Source organism: Crocodylus siamensis, chromosome 8, assembly GCF_052110815.1.
Source record: "Crocodylus siamensis isolate JL-2025a chromosome 8, ASM5211081v1, whole genome shotgun sequence".
Classification (NCBI taxonomy): Eukaryota; Metazoa; Chordata; order Crocodylia; family Crocodylidae; genus Crocodylus; species Crocodylus siamensis.
The window spans coordinates 71,635,791-71,662,912 of NC_143402.1; the positions used below are offsets into that span (position 1 = coordinate 71,635,791).

Sequence of the window (27,122 nt, forward strand, 5' to 3'; positions counted from 1 at the left end):
ACTAATACACATTAATGTGGTGTCTATCCACTGACACACACCACGTTGATGCGCATTGGCACGTATACACGTTTGCTAACGCAACATAGTTAATCACACATAAATATGATACCTGCTTAATGCAGGTATCAAATGTCGGCTCGAATAGCCTGAAATTGCCACGTTATAGGCACATTAAGGGCAAGCACGTGTAGACATGCGCCTTTAATGAGCCTTAAATTGGGCTAGTACACACTGTTCTACCACTGTAATCCTTCCTTCCGGTCTACTGAACCTTTCTGAAGCCCACCTTCCCTACACAAAGAATGCTTTCAGATGGTTTTCCTTTCCAAGTATTTTGAGCTTCAAAAGCAAGTGAGTAAAGCGTAGGACCTTTAGGGTTAAGTCTAATCTCTGTGGACATGCACCAGGACAGCAGCAGGGTACCACTGAAGAATATTTGCACCGATTCCTAAACAAAGCATCTTCAGTGGAAGTTTCAAAGTTGATTTCAGTAGAGGTGCTTCCATTTAGCCACACACACTCTCTGAACTTTCCAAATTGCACAAAAATGTTTATTGTTTTAGTTTAGTACATTCAGTCTTATACGGACTCGAATACAGTAGTTCAAAGTTTTTTGGCGAAGTCAAATCTTTAAAAACCCTTTTTCGCTTTTAAACAGAAGAAAAAGTTGCCATGACAATTAAAGATAATGGAACAAATGAAAGCAGATTTCATTTCTGATCAAAGCTTAACATTTATGTATATATTTTAGTGGTTTTTAATATTACTGCATTTAAACAGAATAGACGAACACACAGAAGTCAAAATATTAAAAGACATACATGTTAAAAAAAAAACTGAGGCATCCAGACATTTGAGACTTTTGGAATAGAAATGATCTGCCCAGTTGTCTCATTTGTATGCTTTTAGACCAGTGAACTGGTCTGGAATACCAGTGCTGTTTTCTGATCACCAGTTAATACTGAACGGCAACTCAGTTTCAATGCCTTGCTTTTAAAATTTCGCTGCTTCCTGCAAACAAATGTGCAGATTCTAAAATATGCAAACAACCAACTGATAAGTCTAGATGAGATATTAAATAGTCCCTCAAAACCATCCCTATTGTACTAGTCTATTGTTGAAGACAGGCAATATCCAGAACAAAATCTGAAAAAGGCAACACGTTTTGTTTTTAGTTTTGAAACACTGACATGAAAAACTGAGTAAATTAGAAAAAGGATAAAGTCAATCTTAATATAAGACATTCATAATATAGTGGGACAGGATACAATTAGTGAACAAACAATCAGCATTACAATGAGGCTTCTACATTTGGTTATTTAATGCACGTGTTCTACAATCATGACTTGCTACCACATTTTATTTTCCTGTACAGAAAATAGCAATACGTTTAAAGCCCTGTTTTGCTCTTTGTAAAGTCCCAGATCAAAAGAGGCGTTGTATCAAGTTCTTCAGGCTTCCCTCCCTAAAAGGCCATGTGTGAAGAACCATTAACAATACTTGTCAGCAATTGCAGTGTACCAATTTTTGCTGGGATTTTCAGAAGGGCATCCAGGAATTCAAGTCACACAACTCCCATGGGATGTCAGTGGAAATTGATGCCATGGTCCCTCGAGAGCCTTTTGAAAATTCCAGCCTATTTCAGCACCAATGGATATGAACACTTCTGGACAACTGCTGACTCTTCTTCAGTGTAATTTAGATGTTCGGATATATAATAGCTGGCCACCTTCCTTAATACTGCCGAGTTTTGAGAGGTCTGCACTCATTAATACAACTGTCTCTGTAGACAGCATGGGATGGGATAGGATTCTTAAAATATTTTACTGGTATTAATTATTTCTCTGAAGTACTTTTGCTTCTGTCTTTGATAAGCCAGGCTAAGTGTATTCTAGCAAGCAGAATGTTTTCACATTACAGCTTGGCAGAACTACCTTTTGAAATTCAATTGTCTTAAAACTTTCCATACAACTACACTTGTCCTAAAACCATTGGAAGAGGTATAATGTTTGCTTGTCAGTACATTATGTGGAATGTAACCAGTTGGTGCAAGGTTCTGCAATATGAATAACTGCATAGATGACAGCTGTGTGTTTTCAGTTTGAGAAATGTACTTTTAAAATTTATAAAACACAAAAAAGTTTCTATAAAAATCACGTTATATCAAGATGACGGGTGGTAAAACTAGATTTATCCGTCCATGATTCATGATTATTAAATGGCTAGTGGAAAAGTGATAGAAACCAACAAAAAAAAAAGGTACATCGTTGCTATTGCACTGACTTCACAACTTGAATCATTAATTTAGAAAATCCATGTATTAAAAACTAGATTTAAACTAGAATACAAAAATTCAGGTTTGTAAACATCAGGTAGCCAGTTCTCTAATGCGGAATGGACTATCTGTACTGTAGTACAGTATCTTGGTTATTTACAGTACTTGCTGTACGAAGAGCAATTCCAGGACACATTACACAATAGCAGTTCACAGTAAATGTGTTCAAGAACTACCAAAGTCAGTGCAGGTTTTCCTGTGCAATTTCTCAATTCCCCAGAATTCCTCAAGTCAAATAATACTGCTATACACACCTAGTGCAGGGTTAGTTTTTTTGTTTTGTATTTATCATAAATGGCGAATAATGTCTGCGGGGCTTCTGTAAAGGTATTTCCAAATGGCATAGTAATGAACTGCAGCGGCTGTGGCTACAAATATGTGCCAGATGGCATGGGCAAAGGGAATGATTCCATCGCTCTTGAAGAACACCACTCCTGTACAGTAAATTAAGCCTCCCCAGGCGAGCTCTTGAAGTCCATCAGTGTTGTTCTGTTAAATGGACAAGGAGAGGGTAAAAAAAAAAAAAAAAAAAGAGTTAGCCTCCAGGAAATGAAGCTGGACACAGAATTTCAAGAAGTCACCAAGCCTCATTAGTAAGAGGGGACTTCATAACATTCAGGAGGACAAACAGCATTATTTTGACACCTGGCTCCAGGCTACATAATATATTCTAGTTGTACAAGGGAAAGCTTCCAAGCCTTTCCAAGCAACAGCTAATGTGATTACAACAGCAGGGTAAACAGTCCTAACAGCTTATAATTTGGGCCTACCATGTCTTTCCACAGTCATCTGATTGCATTGCTCGTAAAAGATTTATACTGTTTCACCAAGTTCAGGAGTGACCATTTTTGCCTTTTCATTTATATTTAAAAATCTGTCTCTCCATATTTTTGGCAGTTTGAACAATAAGACAATCATAATAAAAATGTAGTGTTGTTGGAAGTTTTACAGTTTACTGCTATACAAACACTATCAGGGTGACATGATCAGAATTAAAGCAGGCTGAAAAAAGGCTGTGTGCCAGGGCCCCAGGAAGGTGCACATTATATTTAAGACCCAATTACAGTGTTAATTGTGCCATAAATAGTAACCTGGCCACAGGTTAAAGCCATTTTGTGGCATGTTAGTATAGCTAACGAGCCACAAAAATGTCGAACACTGCAGCTCACTTGCATCATGCCTTAAACTGAAAGGGACATAGCCATCCCATACCCAATCAATGCATTTAGGCTAGGGGCAGCATTAAATCCTGGACTCAAGAGCCCCTGCCAGATCCCTGGAGGGGGACAAGAGGGGTGCCATGAGCTTGACATCAGGGAGCATCTCCCTGATCTTGGTCTCACCATGTCTAGGAGTTTTAAGACGTGTGTGCACAGCAAGGAGCCCCAGCTACACCCCTGGTGTTTCATGCTCCCAGAGTGCCCATGGAGACAGCAGCTGAGGAGCTGGGCACTGTGCTCCATACCTGCAGGCACTGCTTTACAGCATGTAGTACAAGCAGCTGGGAAGTCAGGAGCTCCCAGCTTCTGGAACCCTGCACCACATGCAGAGCTTTAAAAAGCACTGCTGCTGCAGCTTTCCTGCCAGGGACTTTAAACTCTATGCCAGGCAGCTCTGGCCAAGCTACTGGGCATGTGGGGGTCAGAGGCCCCTAGCAGGGTTTAAAGTCTAGCAGGGGAAGCCCTTTGGCTGATCCCCCACTCCTGACAGCCTGACCTGAACATGGAATTTGACAGCCAGATGATTATCAGCTCTGATCTCAACGATCAGCTGATTGTCAGTCTGGGTCCCTGGTCTGTGTCCCCGGGCCCAGCTGACTGTTGGCTCTGCTGGACCTGCGGGAACTTCTCTTTCAACTTGATTGTTGATCCTGGGCTCCTCCTGCACTGGCATATAATAAAAGTGCGATTGAGATCTCATCTCTAATGCCAACGATCACACTGTAGGAGGCATGATTGTTGGGATTGGATCTGTTATCCAAATTTGATGTATGCAATGCTATTAACTACAGAAGTAGCATGTGCTAAGCTTTTTGCACCTCATTAAGGCTGGTTATATTGTTTCTCACAAGTCTGCATGGCTGTAATGGCAGCACTGATACTGGCAGGCTTTCGTCAGCTCAAGGCTACTTTAAAAGGCCTGGAAAAACTGACAGCTCTCAACCAGTTCCACCAATTATGCACTGGAAATTCAGTTAGGGTGCAGGGGGCACAGAAGCACCAGAGTGCCCATGTAATAAGCCAATGTAAAAATAATCAAATTTTGTTACAGTGTGAGCAATGAGTAACCACTTGAGGCTGATGTATTATTCACTCAAGCAAATTATGTACGTCTAATGGATACAAGCGGAGTATACTTTATTACAATTTCGATATAATTATTAATATGTACATAGCAAAAGTCTGGTACATGATTTTAGATATTCTCAGAGCACTGTGTCTATTAAATTTCGTAGAGTTACTCAAACCACAGACAGAGTTGTTGTGACCATTTTATAGGCCATATTGCACAACCCAGGAGGATGAAGGGGTTTTTGTTTTTAATAGATTTCCCAGTTGCCTGGTATAGGTACACTACAAACAGATCAGTCTTTAACCCATTGCATTCATTATCCTGGAGGTGCTTCTAATAAGAGCCAGAAAATCTTCCAAGTTATTTTTAGAATGGAATGAGGACCCTATTTGCATCTAGATTTTAAGCCAGACCAGGAAATAAATTGCTCAGACCTAAGACAGCTACTAAATAATCCAAACTGAAAGCACAGTGCCCTTTAGGAAGCTATAGTACCCTGTAGGAAGTCTACATTTCTAAATTAAAAGCTTTCTTCTGGCTTTCCAAGGGAAAAGAAAGCTTTAAAATAGGTTCATAAATATTAAGAGCCAAACACGTTTATGATAGAAGGTAATTGAAATACTTTGATTTTCTGCCACTCCAATACAAAAGTACCGTGTTTACATGATAATTATTTAGGAAAGAGTCTGTAAACTGGATGACATTTTACTGGACAGTTCTTAAGCTACAAGCTAAATGGATGACTTAAATACATTCGGTACTTCTGCACCTAGCATTTAGAATAGCTTGTTGGACTGAAATTAAAACCTATTCAGAAGAAAAGAAAAAAAAAAGGAACTTTAAGTCTGTTGCTACTTTTAAAAGAAAGCTCATGTTAACAGACAGATTCCTTACCATCGATGTCACAACCAAAGCAGGAGAAAATCCCATTGCTAAATAGAAAAAGAGCTCAACAATCTTATACCTGAAACAGAACAAATTAGGTAATTTAGGAAATAGACAAGGTGAACGTTTCAAGCACATTTAATCTTTTCTTCCAGACAAGATAAACATACACTTTTTACATTAACAGTTGCCTATTACCTACCAAAAAGTTTTGTACAAAGATGGATATTATCAAGGTTTCAATTAGCATAATATCAACATTCAATTTGCATAACAGCAGACTGATATTTTTCTAACTATTGGAGGAGGGCAGCATGCTAGAAACCTGGCAACACACTTTTCTAAACATTTGCCGAAGACAATGAAGTCTCTTCATCGTTTGGAGAGGTACTTGCAAGTACCAATCAGTCTCTTGCTTGGTGGGGGGGAAGAGGGGGGATGAAGGAACGCGGGGATATGAATTATTTAAAACCTTTTTCCAAATTTGCTGGAATAAGGTCAATGAGTGAGACTCAGTCAAGGAGGCAATTACAGCAGCTTGAGGAAACAACAGCGCAAACTAAGCAAACCACTAAATCAAATTGACCATTAGTAAAGTTCAAGAAGAGCTTAGCATTCTTGTGTATTGTTAGTATTCTTGCAGTTCAATCCACCTATAAAACTTAGTACTGCAATACAATCCTATCCAGAATGTTACACTAATTAATAAAGGCATCTCGATTGCCTCAATCTCTCTCTCAAATACCTCCATAAGATACTGAAGAGTAAAACATCTGTTCTAAAGATGTAGAGTTATAGTAAATTTGTGTCCACTTGATCATCTATAAAGCTCTATTGACAAGATGTAAGCTTGCATCCTTCTATTTATGTATTTCTATATTTTAATGAATTTAGTTCAATGTGAAAGATGAATAATGAACTGATGCATTGCTGCAGGAATACTTTTTTAAAAAAAAGCAAAAAGTTCAAATTGAGTGGAAAGTTAAATGCAAATTATAATTCTTACTTTTCATGGTAGAGAAATACATAAATGGTTCCTCCAGCCGCCATTAGCCAGATAAACCAACGCATATGAGATGCCAGAGGTCCAAGCTCACGAAGATTTAACCTGGAAGCGTGAAGATTACAATAAATAACAAAAGTGATGAATGTGTGGAATTTACTGATCTAAAAAAAGAGGTGTTTTTGTTTTGTATTTTTTAAATGATGTACAATTTGCTTAGATGCTAAAAAGGAAAAAGTCCTGAAAAAATCTTGGAGAGGTAGGCAGTTTTAGTTCAACTATTAGCTTACATTCTCAAATAAGGGAAGTCCATGTTCCAAAGAAGGTGTGGGTAGGGGAAGGAAGAGCACTTTCTTACTTCCAAAATCACTTTCTGCCATCCATTTAAGGATCAACAAATGGTACTGGGAGAGAGTCAATCAAAAGAATTTGGAGACGGGTATGTGTTTATTGAAGGATTTAAACCCATACCTGTGTAGCACCTTTCCCATCCACTTTTCAAACTCAAGTCCTTGCAAGATAGTCAAGTACCAATTTCAGGATGGGATTATGGAGGCATATCAGATGACTGCTCCATGCATGCAGGCAGTTAGCAAAAGAGCAGAAAAGCTGACAACAGAATTTAATACTCCTGAACCCAGGCTCCTGCTCTAGCCACCAGCTAGCTACCCTCTCCCCCACCCCCAAGCTATTTCTTGTCCCCAAGAAGTATTTCAAGAGTATTTGAGAGTATTTCAAGATTTGAACATTATATCTTTAGAGAGATTTTTTCACTGCAACATTAAGAACAGGCTACAGAAGCAGGGAGAGAAGCAGGGAGAGAGAATATGGCAATTCAGAATTTGGATAATTTGGTAACTGATAAACTGAAAAAAAAACATTATTTAATTCCTTTACTTCTGGCACTCAGAAATGTCCAAGTCTAAGAATGGGGGAACAGGGCAATCTGTGGCCCCACTTATATTCCTTATATAAGCACTGAAGTGTTGAATAAAACAGCAATGTAGTTCAAGTTCTGAGAATCTCTGTAAATGAGGATTATGAAAAAATATTAAGGAAAGTGAAAAAAAACTACATTCCCCTTGTATTACAAAAATATGGCAGTGACAGGATAGCTAGACCCTGAAGGTTTATGCCATATTCCATTTCATTCTGGCAGCGTGGTCAGTCTAATCAACTCCCCGCAAAGCTGTTAAGGATTATTTGGAAGTCACATTGATAAAACACTCAATGAAGCATTAGTTTTTGAAAATACACATCAGATTTCTTACCAAGGTGCATATGATGCCGCAATAAAGACATAGATCATCATTCTGTCACACATGTGAAAACAATGTTCCATTGTCCTAATAAAGAGAGAATAAATCACTAAGACAGAGGTTTTAGAATGATTTCATGATTCCTTTGATGAATACAAAATAGCAAGCAAGCCCTCTCTGGCATGAACAACATCAATGTTAGCTGCTTTTACTAATGGTAGGGTAACTTCCTGAGTGCCTTCCACCTCTTTTAGGACACTGGAACAGAAAGAGGACCTTCTGGCAGTACTCTGTGCCATGCTCTCCAGGCTGGGTCTGGCTCATAGCTGTACCATTTGTGCTCCACTGACTAAGGCCCCAGGAAGCTATATTCAGGCCAGTAAGAGCACGGCAGCATTTCAGCCAGGTCTTTCCCTCTCCCTACAGACTCCTTGTCAAAACACAGACGTAGAGAGCTGATGCACCATCTCTGCTACCCAGACTGACAGGTGGCAGGAAGAAATCTTAATGACAGTGCTTAATTTGTAGCCCTGTGACAGCACAGCCAAGAATCTACTCTGTTTTGCTGTTGGGAGACCAGCTTTGAAGTATTACTTTCATCTGGTCAACCATGCATTAGCCTGTAAGCATCTTGGCAAGTTATACATCTACCTCAGTATCTTGTAATGTGCCAGAGTCCCTGACAAACTCGCATTTCTATAACCAAGACTAAATCCACCTCACATTTAAACCTAGCAGTCCTCTCACACAACTCTGTATTTGCAATGCAAATTCCCATTCATGCCAGCATTACTTTCTGTTAATGTTGCTAGTGGTGTGGTTTTGTTGTACAGCCCTAGGAGGATGAACAACTGCCATGTTTCAGAGATGACAAAGATTTCATTATTTGGTTAAAAGCAATTTAGGACTGTGTGTTGGAAAGCGGTGTGTGTGTGTACACAGCTATTTTAAAAGAGTTGTTTTAAGCTTGCCCTTCTCCCAAAAGGACCATTGTTACAGGGTGTGAATGTAAAAACCTGACTAAATGTGACAGACTGATATTCTACATAAACGTCATCAAGACCTGAAGGCAGCAAAGTAATTCCTTCCCATCAAAGTAATGTCTTTAAACAACAATTACTGTTACAAGACATTTCTTGTTAATCAGCATGGCTATTTTAGGACTGTCACCTCGACATGGAAGGCTTGTGCAGAATAATAATTAATTAGGCACTGAAATGCAAACTGTCTGCAACAGAAGCAAGGTTTCCTAAAGAAAAAACAAAACCAAACACTCTGCAACAGGTAAAGGTGCTCCTACAATAGTCTGCAAGACACAGTGAATGTTAGGGAGGACCTACGGGGAGTTATCTGAGATACCAGTTTCATTCCTAGCCCACTTCCCAGGAGTGATGTGGGGTTACTGATTCAGAAGCATTTCAGCAGCAGAATGAACAACGCATTATGGACAGCACAAACACAGCATCTGAACATACCTTAAGTGACTCTTTTTCCAGGAAACTATGTGAAACACAGTCGAGACTATGAAGAGTGCGCAGAGGCCTATGCCGTACATCCATGCTGTTATCTTTTCCCAGCGATCATCTGAGAGCCGATGGAGGAGGGCACTACCCACAATGGCTGGGACAATGAGGAACTAGGAAAACAAGAACATGATTATTCTCTATCCTTAACCAATATGAAATATCACTGGCCATTTTAAACCCACTGCTGAACTATGGAGCTCTCTGGTTACAGTACTCGGGCAACAGAGCCAATGATACACCGTATTGTACTGGCACGTACATCTTTCTGCACATGCCCTCATCTTCATTTTACCCAGTATTTATTAGCTGTGTGGCAACTCTCTAATGGCAACACCTTCAAGAGGATACAAAACCCAATTTAGATGCCCAAATGTTTCGTGAGTTATCATTAGTAGGTACTAATTAATTCTACCCTCTCCTTGCATTCACGTTTAGAAACCATCTGTAGCCTCATTAGTCACAATGCAAGTGAAAGGACTCTCAGCCCAACTCTATTTACATGCCCACTTATACCCAAGCAGATGATATTTTGCCTTTACAATAGTTTTTCCAAGCCCAAAGCAATACAGTGTTAAAATTCATTTTTTTTAAATCAAAGTAGATGTTATCAAAATGGAGGGCTGGCTTCTGCCTTGAGATGTAGGCATAGCTGCCACTACCATCCAATGGAGTCCAATTCAGTACATGTATCCAACTGAGAGAAAAAAAGTTGCTCCTTTGCAAGCCAAGCAAGACACAGACTGAAGTCCTACTGAAGTCAGTAGGCTTCAGATACTCACTTAGCTGAGCTGGTGCCAAACAGGCTACTGACACTGAAATTATTGTATGGCAGAAACTTCCCTTTGCATAAATGAAGTGATAAATGCCATGCCAGTGTAACACTCTTTAAAGAGAAGGGGAATAAATGGTACCTTTAAAGCACCTTTATTCTATAAAACAAGAGCCATACTAATGGATGAATCAATACAATTATTTCAGTACCATTCTCTTCTGACCAAAATAGAGACATACCACTATAAAAACCTGTGCACAGACCAGACTTTCATAAGTACCAGTGGAAAATTTGTCACAGATGCAATTAAATATCTAAAAGGGTTTTCTTCCGTACTCTTGATAATAGAACAAATTAATCTGTTAGGCCAGCCTATATTAAGGCTTAGAAAATAATTCTCAATTCACAGCTCCAATAAGGCATAACCTATTTATGTCATTTTTCAAGGCTGAAGGAACAATCTGTATGAATGATCATTCAAGACATTTGAACTGTGGATTTGAAAAGGCATTTCAAAATCTGAGGAATGGAGTGTGCAATAATTTACAACACAAAGAATAGTGCCTGCTACACAAGTAGTCAGTTTGGCAAGGCAATATCTTTCATTAGGCCAACTAGATAGCTGCAAAAAATGTCTTTATTTGCAAGATAATAAAAGATATCACCTCCACCACACTGACTGCTTTTGCTTTTAGACCAGCACAGCTACCACCTTTATCCCTGGTAAATGAGTAACGATTCTTAAATAAACAGGTATTGTAACAATTGCATATAATATCTATAATACTTTGTGCCTTCTATCTGGAGGCTCCTTTAGAAAGATTAGTAATTTTAACCTAATATTTTAGGGCTCTGCAAGCTTATACTATTATATCCCTAATGCCACAGCCTTGTGGACACATTTCCCCGCTTTTGAGCTCACACTGAATGCAAATTCCACAAAATTAAGGATCGTCAGACCATCTAGTCATCAGTGTTCAACTTATTTATTACATGCCATTAAGTTTCACCCAGATATCCCAACGATTCCAGCTAAAGCCTTTCTTGAAGTCTGCAGGAGACTAAGCTGTGTGCCACAGGCAGAGAACAAGAGACGAGAGTGCTACCAGTGAGGCCCCTACAATCGCTCGAGGGAACCGATTAGGTGACTTCCCCCGTTCTTACAATTTAAATGAAAGTCCCATCTAAATTCCCTATTTTTATTAAAACCACACTAAGTTCAAACTCTGTATACTTCAGCCTACCAGTGTATCACCCGTGATATTAAGCTGTAGATGTCAGTATTTAAACAATAAGGCTTATTGTTTACACTTATTCAGGTAAATTACAGAGCATTTAAGACAGAGGATATTTCCAGTGGTGGGTTAGCCAGGTACTTTTTAAGTGACCAATATATTTACACTTACTGCTGCTAAAACAAAGTGCCAGTTGATTTTACTACATTTTCATTAAGGCTGTTTTAGGAAGAATGCAACTGCAGATCAGTGCACGGATGAAAGGTATGAACAATAAGTTGGTTACTGCCCTCTTTTTTCTCTCTCTGCTCCCCCCTGCCCCACCTGTTTTCTTCTTAGCTTAAAAGAAAATTTCCACTCCTACAAATGGATGAGCTGCACACAAGAAGGACTTACCCTTTCTTCTGCGTATTCCATTTAGAAAGAACCCTACTTCACCTTTGTGCCGTTACGGCTATCATGAGAACAGTTAGACTAAACAAAGGGTGTTTTATTACTTCGGGATTTTGTTTCAAGTTTTAATCTAGCTATTTTACGTCAAGCTCGCAATGAAATTCTGCTGTTTACTGGCCTACTAGAAAAAGGTTCTTTAATGGAAAACTTCTATTCCATACAGGCTCTAATAAAAACAAAGAAAGAAAGAATTACATGTATGTGGCTATTAACATCCCTCTTTTGAAAGCAGGATATCGCTGCCCTCACAGAACAGTGATAAAAATACACGTTTTCCACTAATGCCTTTAATCTTTGCCTTTGAGGATTGAGAAATTTGTAGCAAAGAACTGACAGGTCCTTCAAGTTGATGCATACTAACAAACTAATAAAAAGGAATTATTTCTGATGGAGAGTGATAGAAATGCTGCCTCATCTTAATCAACTGTAACACTGCTAAGTTGCCAGACAGTGTTCTTGGTGTTAAAATTTGCTGAAAGTTATACTTTATTTATGGAGTAAGCAAAATGGCTTGTGCTAGTGCTACAAAGACACCCACTTCTGACTATCCGAAACCAAGTCAGCATTAAGATACATTGATTTGCCTTTGGAAGTATTCCCTTTCCTAGTTTTAGCACTTTACCTAAAAATACTTGCTAAATAGGATAACATAGGGTTGAGAAGGAACTTTGGAGTAGAGACTTCTGCTCAGTTTTACAGAAAGAAAAGGCCAGAAAGGAGAGAAGATGTATTTGCTTATTTAATGGGTTGTTATTTTCAGATGCCTAAAAGATTTTAGGGGCTGAATTCCCTGTGTGCCTGGATGAGCTGTGGGCACTTAATTCTTGCACCCTGTTGAAAATGTCACCTTGCTATAATAAAGTCATTCATAATCACAACCCATGAAATCAAAAATTAAGTTAGTTTTCTGAAGTACTGGCTAAATATCATCTAGCAACTGTTAGGCACAGCACCAGCTGTAAGAAGGGCTATAGGACAAGGAAGGATATAGAAGCAATAAGTTTGAGTCATCAATGGAACCAGTAACCCCTAAATGTCCATAGAATCACATTGTCAGAACATGCATTTTTGCTGAAAACAACACTTTGCAAAACCTAGCTGACTTTGCTGGAATTTCCTTTTCAAAGAAAATTGTGGAGAGGCGGGGAATAGAAGACTCGGGGCTATCAAAACAACCCATTTCCCAATTTTTTGGAATGAAACATTTTAAAATTTAGCGTACAGTACAATGCATTCAAATCTAAAAGTAATGCTTTCTTTTGTCAAGATGAAATGTTTTGATTGGTCCAGAAGGGGAGGTTTTTCTCTCCTGTGAGTTGTTCCCTCACCAAATATCAAAACAGGAGGTTTGATTTCAAATCTGGAACAAACACAATATCAAAATTCTTTATAGCAGGATTGTCCAACTGGCAGCCGATAAGAGACCAGCGTGCAACCTCTCCCCTGGCTGTGTGACGGGGAGAGGGCATGCCTCCCCTGCAGCTTGCATGGTTGGCAGGGAGTGGGGAGGCAGGGATTCTGGAGAACTGCACATCAGTGAGGTGGGCAAACAATCCTGGCAGGGCTGCACACCGCCCACGCAGCAGCGGTGGGGAGTCCTAGGGGGCCTGCTCCCAGAGTGCAGGATGGGTGCATGCCAGCGCTGCACTGAAGTTGGGCAGCCCTGCTTTACAAACCAGGACTTCTGTCTTGTGCACAGCTGTAATGGGTCACTCACACTCAAGGTGAAATCCACACACCGCTTGTATTAGGAGGATGCAAACATCTTTATAGACTGTAGGAGCTGGGATCCGCTTTCTATCATTGCAGTGTAGCAAAGCTACAGGAACTGTCTGTCTCCATTACAGTTTACTTGGGTTCATCAGCAAGCTAAGGGGAATATTTTGCCCCATTTCTCCAGGCCAGCCCTTTAGCAGATCTGTGTGACACCATTTGTGACCTTTGTAGCTCAATCAGTGGCTATGCCAATGTGCACCCACTCATGAATTACCTCCTCTTCACCTCCAGCAAGGGAGGAAAGCTTCATGGAGCAGGGAATTAATAGCTTATGCTGTGTGTGTAAGCTGAAGTACAGGGAACAGTGGCTGTGTAGAAAGAAGGTACTTGGCTCCAGAAGCACATTTCACAGCCTGCATCAGTCCTTCCTTCCATCCAAGAAGTCAGCTGGGATCCCACAGCTTCTCTTGGACTTGTGCAACTTCTCTGCTTCTGCAGTACCAGCTCTGAGGTATGCAGACCAGGACTAATATTTTGAATGAAAGAATGCCTCCTTATATGACAGCAAAGCAAAGAGACTTCAAAAAATTAGCAAGAAGTAAGTTCTATTTACACTGTTGACCTCTGTGTAATTTAGTACAGCCCATGTTTTCTATTCAGTACATGAGAAAATTTCACTCCCACATCAAACAAAGCTTACCTTACAACTCAACTGTGACCGTCTCCTGCTTCACTCATACGCAGGTTCCTTCCTGTTCCTCTAACTACTGAGCTGTCTTTTCAGTGTTTCTACTTTCCTCTGTTTAGCTGCCCTTCCTGCATCTCAGGAGTCTAAAGACAACTTCAGTGTTTGAATTTAAGCTAAAAAAATCAAGACATTAAAAAAAGCCATTCCAAACAGCATTTTCTACATCTGACTATACTACATGCAGGTACCTTTTCATCTATTTGATTGTGTTCCATACGGCAATCTGCATCCTAACATTTTAAACATTATTTTAAAAATAGCTGCAACTAAAAGACACTTGCAAGTATTTAAAATATTGCACAGCAAAGGTATCTGAATGCATGTGACTCAGTTATTTCAAAGCGTATTAAGCCACCGTCAGGCCTGAGCAGGAAACTCTGAGAGACCAACCCTACACACAGCTTAGTACACGAGGGCATTTTCTGCTTTTGAAGTTATGAATAATGCTTTGTAGCACACATCTAGAGGGTTCTTGTACTATATGATATTTTGGGATAAGCAAGTGAACATTTAATGTCCACCAGAGGACTAACTTGTAACACGTCATTCAATATTTGGGACACTTGGTCTCCAAAGAGCAAGCCCGCACAGGGCAGCCAACAGTCCATGAAAAACTGATCACAGAAAGGAAAAGGCAGCAGTGGCTACAATGGGAAGAAAAAAAAAAAAAACACAAAAAACTTTCCCAGATGTTTCTTCACATGCTCAATTAAAGCTCTGAGTTTGAAATTTGGATTAAAAGATTATGCATATTTGAGGAACAACAGGCAGTAAGCTGAAACACTATACATACACATATATATCTATCTATCGCTACACCCCACTCTTGCCCTTTGGTTTATTGCAGCTCACTTATCTTAGCCTACTCAGCTCCGGACATTTTAACATTACACATCTACAACCTGATAAGGAGTTTGCAGTATTTCATGACATGCAGGCTGCAACTCTACCAGTAAATGTACACATATATTTTACTATAAACAGTGGCATTTCCCAGAACAAGAGTGACATGGTGACCACAGAGCAAATAAGCAGGCATATGACATGCCTGATACTCTACATACATGAAAAGGCAGCAAGACCTTTAGAAATTCAATTTGGCCAGTAAAGGATTTGGCAGAGGCATCAGGAATTAAGTTACATTACAGTTATGATAGGTAACATTCTGTTACCTCATCCCTTTGGATGAGTAAGTATGCATTACATAATTTTCTTCCATGTTAAGAAGATGTATAGCTTTAGCTAAAGAAATAAATCAAGGCCTCATTTTGTATTTGTCAATCAGAATAGGGAAGTCTAGTGATCCTAACAATGTAGAGTTCTATTTCAATAGTTTGATATACTGCAATTAGCATAACAAGGGATACATGAAAGGTGCTTACGAATAAAGATTCGTTAACTGCACAAGGCTTTGCTGTCTGTTAAGCACGCATCTGAGCATCACTCACAGAGGCATGCAAGAGGATGCACTGGTAAAATGGATGCAGAAGTCAACCATGCTTCAGACTCTGGGGTCAGGCAAACAAACAAATGGGCTTTAATAAGAGATTGACTACGAATATTTCTTAATGGCCTGATTTTAAGTTCTCCTTTTCCATAGGATTGGAAAGTTAGTTTTTCCTCCCAAAAGCCAAAACTATTGTTATATGTCAAATCTGTATACACTGTTAAATCCAGCACAGTATTTTAAGGTTATGAAAAAATGCGCATTTACTAGACAGTCCAGATTATGTGAAGCAGTTCAGAGTTTACATGTGGCACAAGGATTAGTGTGCCTTTCAGAATGGTTTCACTAACCAATTTACAAGCAGATTCTTTATCATGTCAATCTGTTCCATTTCCATCCAAACACAGCGTGTGCCACAGCCTCTTACACGTCTAAAATTTTACTGATAGATCTCCCTTGTCCCTCCACTGCTGCAAAACAATCCTTAATAATCATTAGCCTAGTAAAGAGCCATTTTCATGACACTTTAGTCATCCTTTGATTGGACACGGTTAAAAAAACTGCACACAAAGGACGCACTCAGACAAGCATGGACGTGCAGTATGTGGCAGCGCAGACCCGTCTGTGGAGCCATACGTGCTGCACATGAAGGCGTTCCCTGCTCCGTTAATTTGCAGCATGGGGACAGTTGACCCCAGGATATCCCAGGGTCAAAAAAATCTGTGCCTAAAGAAAGCGGGGTGGTGTATGAGGCTGCAGTGTGCACTGCCCAGAACTAGAGCCTGGCTGGCCGAAGCCATACCCCAGCTGCTGACCAGACTTTCTGCTGCAGGATTGCTGCAGCTGCAGCTCTTGGAGTCCCCCAGAACCCCAGGCAAGGCTGCTGGGACCAGCACAGTTGCTGGCCCCAACCTCCTCTACCCCACCTGGGGCAATGTGCTGCGTGCCAGACTGTAGATGGCACAGATGTTCTTTGGGAACAAGCAGCAGCACACATCCTGCTGCTTCTACTTCTCCCTGAGGAAACACGTTCCTGCACATGGGGATGAGCCCAGAGGGTGCAAAGCATTTAATGCAGGGGCAGGCAATTATTTTGGGCGGAAGGCCGCTTACCCTGTTTTGGCAGGCTGTGGAGGGCTGTATGGGTAGCCCCACCCCTTGACAGGTGCCCCACCACCGTCTTGGGACCAATGTCCCAGGGCCAGCACTGGTGGGGCCCAGAGCAGGGCACAGGCTGGCAGAGGTCTGCGGGGCTAGGCTGGGCTGCACCAGCAGGGAGGGGGGAGCTGGCCCGGTTCCACAGAACCCCTGCCGGCTGGGACCCCGCATTCCTGCCCCCCGGCAATGGCCCTGGGACACTTGTGCAGGCCCCATGCTGGCTCCCCGCCTGCTCACACCCAGTGCCCCCCAGCCCCGCGGTACAGGCGGGGGGCAGCGCTCAGCCCCGACCCCCTGCTCGCCAGCAAGGAAGCTGGAGCTGAGCATGGGGAAAAGTGGCCCCTCACCTGCCCCGAGGCCAAAGCTCCCTGCTACAGGTGCTCACAGCCCGCATGGGGCTGTCTGGAGCAGGCACAGGCAGCCTCATACGGGCTGCAGGAGGTTGCACCGCAGGGTGCTGGCCACAGGGCGGGCAAGGGGCCACTTTTCCCCACACTCAGCACCAGCTTGTAACCCACCCCACTGCCAGCCTGACAGTGAGGCTGGGTTACAAGCTGGTGCTGAATGCGCATGGGGGGCGGGGAGGGGCCAAGCAGCCCTTCCCCACCCCATGCCTGGCACCCTGTGCTGCAGCAGCTCGCAGCCCACCTGGGGCTGCGTGTGCCTGCTCTGGACAGCCCTATGTGGGCTGCGAGCGCCTGCAGCGTGGGGCGCTGGCCCTGGGGTGGGCGAGGGGCCGCTTTTCTCTGTGCGGGGAAGGAGCCCAGGGAAAAGCTAAGCATGGGAAGGAAGCAGCCCCTCCCCCACCCCACACACGGTGCCCCACACTGCAGGCACTTGCAGCCCGGAGCGGGGACAGACAGCCCCATGCAGGCTGCAAGCAGCTGCAGTGCAGGGCACCGGTTGTGGGCAGGGAGGGGCTGCTTCCCCTTACCCCATGCTCCTTCCCTACCTGGGCCCCCCCGCACTTACCTGAGATTCCCATGCTGGGGCAGCCACATGCTCCCAGCCCAGAAACCGTGGGCTTCCCCTGGGTCCTACTGCCCTTGACAGAGAAATATTAGTTTTCTACAATTTTTTAGGGGCCCCATGGGCCGGATAGAATGGCCTTGCGGGCCGGATTCAGCCCGTGGGCCATATTTTGCCCACCCCAATTTAATGTGTACTTATTTTTTTTAAGTGACCTTTTGAACCCTTGTACATGCAATTGAGCTACATGCATTTTAGGGTTGATACTTGTACCTTTTTAGATTTACAGATCTAAAACCATCTCACCGGCCTCTTATTCACTATTACATTCTCGTCCAAGCTTTCAGATCATTCCATTTATGTTAAAAGCGGCAATCATATATTTATATTATGCAAAGGGAAAAGACAACAGAATAGATTAACTGAAGCAAACTGGAAAGATGATTAAATTCACTTACTGCATGTGTGTAGCAGTTAGCAGCATGTTCATAGCAAGTAGGTTTGTAGCGGCTATTTGCTGGAGCTGGGTGGTTCATGAACCTGTTGAAATACATGAGGAAAAAAGGTCAACAATTATCTCAAAACAGTGCCTAAGCAAGAAGGTATGCCTTCAACCTAGTAGCATTAAAAACAGCAAGCCACATTTAAAATCTCTTGACGTAGATTCTTTAAAGATACAACTGAAAACTGAGGTCAAGAGAAAATGCATTAAACCAGTGGTTCTCAAACTGTTTTTTTCATGGACCCTTGAAAATTGCTGAGGGTCTTGGCGCACCACTTAATAAACATTTTTTTGTTCTACAAATCAAAGCACCCAACTCATATTTTAATATCAGTAGTCTTACCTTCCAAGTACAGCTATTCTCAATTGTTCCACAACCTTTCTGTGGACCACCTGAATGGCGCTTGCAGACCAGTGGTGGTCCGCAGACCGTGGTTTGAGAACCTCTACATTAAACAAATGTGTGTGCATGCGCCCAACTAATTAAAGAGAAGTAAATCCCCATGTATATACGGCTCTTCACGTTTAGTAGCCTTTGCATTCACAATCGGACTCTCACTGTTCCCTTGGATTATTCTAACAACAAGTAAATATTTCTTCTTTATTAACATATACAGGGGCAGCAGCTCCAAGGAAGGGCAAAAAGAAACCCTGACCCATATATAACTCTGATTTTAATATGTATCCTCTTCTCTACAGCCACAGCAGTTTTCTCTCATTATATGCAACTGTTAGAAATGAACCTTTTGGAACTAGGACAACTGGGATATTGCTGTTTCTATTCTTCTAAGGGGCTCCTGTTTTTTTGGTCCAAGTGATGCATGCTTAGGGTTTTCCTTTAAGGCTCTGTGCCACTTTCTGTCTATAACACCCTAAAAATAGATAGTGCTGCTTAAGGCAGTATTTAGATCACAAAAGCTTCAAGGGCAAGCAAACAGTAAAGATAAGACTGCAACTTGTTGCCCCGGCTGTATCTTTTATTTGAGAATTTCCTGGGATTACCAGGAAACAGCGGAATCTTCCTTAAATAGGTATGCAGAAGTTTAGAGGTCTCCCAAATGGAATCTTTAGCAAATTTAAGAAAAGAAAAAAAACTGGCCAACACAGAAAACTAGAAATACTTAAAAATCATGAATAATGTGAACATACAGACATGGACAACCACTATACAACTATATGGTGTATCGTTCTAACATTTTTTTAAACCACACACAAGAGTTAAAGTCAACACCATATCATTAGGATTGCTTAGTGATCAAAGCAAAGAGTCATACCAAAGAAGTGCAAAACCATATTGTACCAGTGACCAGCACTGCCCGCATACCCATGAAAACAATCTCTCATGCTCTCCCCAAAGTCCCAATTTCCTACACTTTTGAACTGGACCACTATTTAAAGCCATATTCTGAATGACTGAGTGTCTCAAAGGATCCCAAAAGGCCCCCCAGCAGGAAAGAGCCATGCATGCACTTTCATAATGCATGCAAACATTTGCTCAAAGCTCAGAACTACTTCGTAAATATGCCCTTTTATAAGCTTCTTGCCAACATTTGCGCTTTTTGCTGGGTTTCTTAAACCAACAACAGTCTTATTTTGATACCACAGATATTTCTATCTTTTGTTCTCAGACTAAATGCCGAAGTTGTGGCATTTGGAAGTTAATTCTTTTGACTAGAGAGACCCCTTTGTGAATCACAATAAATATTCAGCTCCATCCACAGATCAAAAAAAGTCAGAGCAAGTTTACCCTTAGCACTCATGTTCTTTTTTCACTGGTATAAAGATTTAAATTATACTACGCAGTAAGCTATCCAAATAAATGCAGTGCAATATCAAAATCTCTCCCCAGATTGGACCAGTTGAAATGTAATCTTTAGAGAAAGTTACATTTTTCCAAGTTCCCTGGAAAAGGATGATACAAAGCACTAAGGCAGGCGCTCACAAGTGAGCATTTGTGGCCACCTGTACTGAATATTTACTATTAAACCAACTACACTAATGCTGTAACAATGAAGGATTTAGCAGGTATACACACCTGTCGTGGTCCCTATCCTCCCTACTCGAACAAGACAATAACTGGACTGTCACATGTGCCTATTTACAGAACATTAAAAAGAGGAACTAATGCTTGGGTCTCTCTACCTTTATTCTTATGTTCAACAGCTGTTCAAGATTACTTCAATGTCCTGCAGAGATGGAGCAAAGTGTTCACTTAGCTTTCTTTCCCCGATCGGGAAAACTGTTAAAAATAAAGCATTTGTGGGCTTATTTGAGTGTGCAGAATTAAAGTGCTCTCTCACAGTTGAGTGGGTTCAAACCCACAGGAGACCCTTTCCACTGATTACATCTAGAATGATTTTACTAAATTTCTCCAAGGACCAGAGTGGTACCTTAGAGGCCTTATTACACGCAGAAACAAAAGTCAACTTTAAGGCTTTGTGTATTAGAAGAACTGCAATATTAACCACTGCAAAACAACCAAGCTATAAATGATTTACAGGATATTTATAAGTTTGAAATGGTACTCTAATATGGCATCCCATTATCAGTTGCAATCTGATCAACCAAATCAGTGGTTCTCAAGCTTTGCAGGCCTCAGAAAATACCAGGTCTGAGCTTTCACTATTTTTGTTTTAATACAGAGCAATAATAGAGCAATTCTGTTGCAAAGACCTCAGAAAGACCACAACAGCTCAGAAACCTTTTAACACCCTGGATTCCTATTTGAAATCCCTGGATTTATCTGGTGAATCATGTTTGCACACCTCAAGTGCTGTGCAACCTAGTTGAGAAAGGCTGACCTAGATGAAAGGAAGAGAACCATCTGCCTGGGAGATAATGGACCTCACAATGCATTCACCCAAAGAACTGAGGAAGATTTTCACTACGGCTTCATTTTTAGTAAAAAAGGATTTTCTAATGGGACTATTCCAGGATATGGCCCTAGTGGCAAGAGAGAACAGTTACAAGTGTTTTGCCAACAGAGCTTATTTCAGTTCTCTGACTGAATTCACCGGCAAAAGCACATTTTTTGCTGTTGGGTCTATATCTTCACAAGGGCATTTTACAACATTTTCAGACTACATGACAACTTTATGCTGATGGAATACCTTAATGCACACCTGGTCTCGGAGTTTAGAAATCTTCACAAGTATCTACTTTTTTCTACAAGGCTCTAGGAGCCTATCTGAAGTTTTTCAATCTAGCCCCTTCATCTATAGCTATTTGCAGCGCACACACAAAGTAAAAGTTCTCTGTAGCAAAACAGTTATAAGAGCAGCAGCCTTGGTGAACAGTGCGAGACAGGCCTGACCCTTCTCTTACCAGCAACAATTTTTATCTGCAGATTGTATCTTTAGGAAATAACAATCTATTTACATACATATTTACATCTTTCCTCCCCACCCCCAGTTAAACATCCGTATTTTCCTTTTACAGCTGCAAAATTTTAGAACCATTTCCAAATCTACTTTGAGACCCACAGACAATTTCAGGCATGGTTTATATGACACACTCTCATCCCTCCCTTTTACCAAATGACCTTTACGAGTCTATGACAAAGCTAAGATCAAAACCAGACCTAATAATGACTACTTGGTCCCATCACCTCCCAGTCTACATTTCTAGAAAGCCAAGATTTCACAACAATTTCCTTGTGCCTTCCATCCATAATTAAGCTTCTACTTAAAATGCATTCTTTCGGAGAAATTAAGCAGAAAGATGGTGCACCTACACATGTGGTTTACTGCAGCTGACAGTTCTGCAATAAAACAACCCAGTCTACACGTGTGTCTGTATTAGGGCATGGTAAATTAATCAACTCTGCTATAAGATAGATCTGTCCGGAACAAGCACTATCCTACAACAAGTAACTGCATATGCTCAAACACATATGTAGACTGTGACCAAAGCTGGCTGAGGCACAAGGGTGCTACAGTACAGGGGCTGCCTACCACCTAGCCCCGCACTGCAGCCCTCTCATGCCCCAGCCAGCCCCTCTGCCACCTGTCACTGCCATCATCCCCAGCTAGCCCAGGGCTACTTATCTTCAGCTCAAATTGCTGTGGTCCCGGATGCACGTAAAGATGCTGCGCCCAGGAAGGAACCAACTCTGGCATGAATTGTGCCTGAGTTCATTCAGGTACATTAATAGCACATGTAGCGACACCCAGAGTGTAGATATGTTAGCATCTAGATTTCATATTTTTACATGGGTCAATTAAGCTACTCCCCCTTCACAGTAAGGATCACCTCCAGCTCTCCCTGAAAAGCAGTACAATTTGAATGACACCTATTTGCTAGAAATCTGTCTTGCATCTGACAGGATCTCCATCTGTACCAAATTTAAGTCTGTTCCTCATCAGTAAGCTACAACTGTTAAGGGCTTAAGTTGCTGAAGATAGGCCTTTCTTTACAACATTATTGTGGCTCATCTATAGCAAGCTCTGAGGCAGCCCTGAGAAACAGCCAATGTTTAACTACAAGTTCGTTTCCTTTCCCTAATTTCATTAGGAGTTTGATGAGTTCTGTTATTTTAGTCAAGTGCAGGAAGAAAACAGACCTGAGGAGGGGAGTTTATTTTGAAGAAAACCAGGGCAAATGTTACTGATCACTGGAAAAGTCATTTCATCATCATGTAAGAGGCAGGCTCAGACAGCCATACCCGGTGCTTTCTGTGGAACGCCAACATTTTTTGTTGTCTGTAACAGAGATCTCCTACATGTTGCAATATGACAAAATCTGCCTTTCCTGCTAACTTTCTCTCGAACATCATTTTTTACCCTTTTTTTTAAGTGGAAAACTAGGGTCTGGAAGAATCTCTCACTCTTCTCTTTAAATTAAAACTTTATGCAATCTGGTCAACCTAAATCTGATCCTAAATCAGAATCAGGAGTGGTATGAATTTATTACACCTCTATTTAAGGGAACTTTCCTGAACTGAATGTGTAGATTTCCCCGACACAAAAGCCAGACACATGAAAAATCAAGGGATACACAGCAATGGTTCACAAAACCAGGTAGTTCCAATTATCAATCCAGTAATGAAAGACTCTTTTTAAAGAGGCAGATTTTGGCACAATATACTTATAATTCCTTCAAGGAATCAGAACCTACTATGATAAGAAAGTGTTATATAGTGGAAACTTCAACAAAAGCACTGTTTGAGCATAGTATTTTCAGTGTTAGACTGCTATTTGGTTCATTCCCTCCATACAGCACAGAAGTGGCACACAACAAAGCATTTGATCTACCAACTTCTCTCACACAGCTCCTTTGAACTCTGTATAAACATCAGCGCCAAGTGGGATCCCATCAAGAAAAAGCAGTGTGGGATAGGATTCCCATTTTCTTGACTGCTGAATTTTACTAAAACTTAGTATTTATGAAGTTAATGGACCATTAATTTAGAGACAGACATTGCATATTCAGGGTAGGGAAGTTTTCCCAGTTGGCTCTCCTGAAGGAAATTAATCCCCATATAAGACTCCCTCCAATCTGGTACCAGTCAACTGCATCAATCAAAGAAATGTGAAAGCATTACAGCACACACTACATATTTCATGATAACTGAATTATAAAATGAGTATTTCTCCAATGAAAATGGTCTTGCACCAAAGGAAAAATTAAGGGCTTTGTCTCTGAAGAGTACTAAAGAATCACACATGAGAGCAAGTACTGTCATTTTTTCAGGTGGGGACAGAAATGCAGATGGAACAAGGAACTTCTGTTCTTATGCATGCAGGCACAGACCCACCTATCCCCCTGAACGTAGGGTTTAAGATGTGTACTAGAGGCTTTTAATAAAGAACAGATTAACTTATTGTATTAGTTGGGGGGGAGAATTGAGAGAGAAAAAGGGCATCTAGAGTTAGCATATTTTTTTTCATTCCCTGAGACACCAAAACGTATGCTGTAAAATTAATTTTAAGGATGACTAATCTAGAATAGCTGTCCTAATATTACAAGAAAAATGGGGGTTTTTAATTGTACAGTGTGTCATGATGGGTTCATGGAGTGTGAACACCGGGGTATCCCAAAGCAATACTTCACTAACTAAAAGGGTTTTAAAAAAATTAAAATCAAACCTAGGTCATTTTCATGCATCCAATATGCTAGCAGTGGGTTATAGACAAATCTGTAATAAGAAAAAAAAAATCCACAAGACACCTGTGAATTTCAGTTGATTCCTGACTCCATTTAAACATGGAATTATGCCTTGAAGCCTGACGCAACAGCCCTTGTAAGCTTTCACCTTCATTAATAACGGCAAATGCTTTTCACAAGAAACAGACTTTAAAAATCTTTTACAGGTAACTATTTTTGGCCTTAATTACACAGACTGAACCACTCTAAACCTAATGCATTTCCTTCTATCCATTTAAAATGTGTTCTTTTGTGCTTTCTTATAGAGCAAGAATAGAAGGGCACAAAGTGCAAGAGAAGGAAGAGATCTGAAGTGACTTTTCCAAAAAACACTGATTGACAAAACGCTAGAAAAATACGCCAAAGGGACAGACAAACCTGCCTCAGCAACCAAGTGGATTAAATGGGATTACACATGCCAATACCAAAGAAATAGGCAGAAGACACCAAAAGCAACCAGGACAACCCAACAGGAAGAAATAAAACCCAACTCTAAACAAACCAGTTCTGTAGCAATTAGTCTCTAAGGTGCCACCCTACCCTGCCTTCCACCTAAAAAAAACCCATTCACATGGGATTATAAATTTAAAAAGATAAGTTATACGTAAAGTTCAAGATACACAGTCTAGTGGCCCATTACTTCCTGTCCAGAATACAGAGGATAAATACATTCCCGTCACAAAATAAAGCCCCCAAACATCTGCAAGTGTAACTACCATTGTTTACAATTGTTCACAGAAACATAATGGACAATCAGACAGCACTGATTTAAGTCAAAAGAACAAAACCAGCTTTTCAATCCATTTACAGATACAGAATTTGGATACATAGAAGTGACCTCTCAGCAATTAAACAGATGATATTCTGGTCACATCTCAGGCAACTGTATAAACTCAAGCATAATGATGCGCTCAAAGTTTTCTCAAAATAGCCAGATGCTGAAGATTAACAGAAGCCCACAATATCGCAAAAATAGTTGGGAGATGCTTAGAGATTTTCCATTACCTAACCTAAAGTTTACATCTCCCCGATGTCCTCACAGAACATCCCCAGATTTCTGTATAACACAGGGAGACGAAAAGGCAAAGTTCAAACTGAGGAGAAAACGAAGAGGAACGGAAAGAAAAGCAAAACTCGGGCAATACTACAGCACGTGTCTGAGCAAGGGAGCGGACCAGCACTGTTTCTTTTAAGATATTATTTTCACTGCATAGTGGAGTTCAACTAAAGTAATTGTTTGAGCTGTTTTTTAGCTTGGGTCGTCTCTGCTTTTTTCCCCATCCTGGACCCGAGAAAGACCACTCTTTTTGTGCAGTGCCCTAACCTCTCGCTCACCTACATAGTTGGTCTAATGAGAGAAAGACACAGAGAAAGAGAGAGAGAAGAAAAGGGGGTTGGCACACAGATATGCACATATGTATGTATATGCATCTATATCGACGGATAGCTGGATAGACATGGATATCAATGGATAGATAGACATATAGGTAGCAATGGATAGACATGGCTATAGACATAGATAGCAATGGATAGATAGATATATAGGCATGCCCTTCTATAAAATCCCCCACCCTTTTCTACTAGGATATCGCAGCTCACTGATTTATACACACACACGCGCGCGTATACTAGAGTGTGTGTGTGTGTGTGTCGAGAGAGAGAGAGAGAGAGAGAGAGAGATAAAAACCAACCCCCCTCCCCTTTTCTACTAACATATCCCGGGAAGAAACACCAAAAAAAAGAAAGCCATCCACTGGACCACACTGGGTGGGATCCTTACCCTCTGTCTCCTTCCAGTTTTACCTCTTTGGCCTTTTCTTGGCTCAAAAGTCAGTCCAGACCCATCTGAACTCTGCAGCCGCAGACCCCGCGCGCCTTCCTGGGCAGACACAGAAGTAACCGCCCCCACGACCCACCCTCCCATCCCCCACGGCAGATGCTCCCTCAGGTTTAAACCGTGTAAAAACCAAACGTTGTCCCAGGGGCCCCTGGCGGGGCCTGAGCTGCCCCCCGGGGCGGCATCCCCCGGTCCCGGCGCTGCGGCATGTGGAGCCGGACAGCCCCGGAGCCGCCTGCGGGGCCGGGTACGGGGGGCCGGGCCGGCCGCACGTGCCTCACCTCCTGAAGCGCTCCTGGAGCCGCCGCATGGGGCCTGGCCGCCGGCTCGGTCCCGAGGCGGCTCCGCGCCCTCGTGCGCGGCAGAGCGGGGCCGCCGCCGCCGCCGCCGCCGCCCGCTCAGCTCCGCCGCGCCCCGCCCCGCTGCGGGCCTAGTGCCGCCTCGGGGCGCGGCCTAGAGCGCGGGCGGAGCCTCCGCTGAGCCGGGCCCTGCTCCGCCCCGCCCCGCCGCCTTTGTTCCTGGGCGCCGGGGCACCCCGCACGGCCGCCCCAGGCCTGAGCGGTGTCGGGGCGCGGGCAAGAGAGCCCTTAAGCGATTGCGATGACAGAGAAGCACGTTTGTTGGGAGCAAAATCGTATCTGGGGGCCCTGGCGTGTGGGGAGTCCTTGAGGGGATCCTTAGCGGTGTAACTGCGATGAACAATAAGCACGTCGGATATGTGTTGCAGGCAGAATCGCTTGCTGCAGTGCTGGGGGCCCTAACGTGTGGAGAATCACGGTGGGGGGGGGGTCCTTAGAAGCATAATTGCGATGTGTGAGAAGCATGTCGGATGTTTGTT

The 27,122-nt window shown here is 42.0% G+C and overlaps 1 protein-coding gene across 2 annotated transcripts; it reads right to left on the reverse strand.

Moving 5' to 3' along the window:
- Positions 1–538: 538 nt before the first annotated feature.
- MMD (monocyte to macrophage differentiation associated) lies at positions 539–26,720 on the reverse strand. Of its 2 annotated transcripts, XM_090060347.1 has the most exons (7): positions 26,566–26,720; positions 18,260–18,341; positions 9,253–9,413; positions 7,790–7,864; positions 6,522–6,623; positions 5,525–5,594; positions 539–2,827 (listed from the first exon to the last, which is right to left on the reverse strand). In XM_090060347.1, exons 1-7 carry the CDS (start codon positions 26,592–26,594, stop codon positions 2,627–2,629), a joined length of 720 nt encoding a protein of 239 aa, XP_089916473.1. In that variant the 5' UTR covers positions 26,595–26,720; the 3' UTR covers positions 539–2,626. The 2 variants fall into 2 exon arrangements, with proteins under 2 accessions (XP_089916473.1, XP_089916474.1); XM_090060348.1 differs by lacking the exon at positions 6,522–6,623.
- Between the last annotated feature and the right edge of the window lie 402 nt (positions 26,721–27,122).

Excerpts from the sequence above, each read along its gene's own strand:
- MMD (XM_090060347.1), bottom strand. The coding sequence starts at position 26,594 with ATGCGGCGGCTCCAGGAGCGCTTCAGGAG. Across the intron at positions 9,414-18,259 it reads CTAACTGCTACACACATGCA|TTCCTCATTGTCCCAGCCAT; the intron begins GTAAGTGAATTT and ends TTGTTTTCCTAG. Across the intron at positions 2,828-5,524 it reads CTTTGGTTGTGACATCGATG|AACAACACTGATGGACTTCA; the intron begins GTAAGGAATCTG and ends TCCATTTAACAG.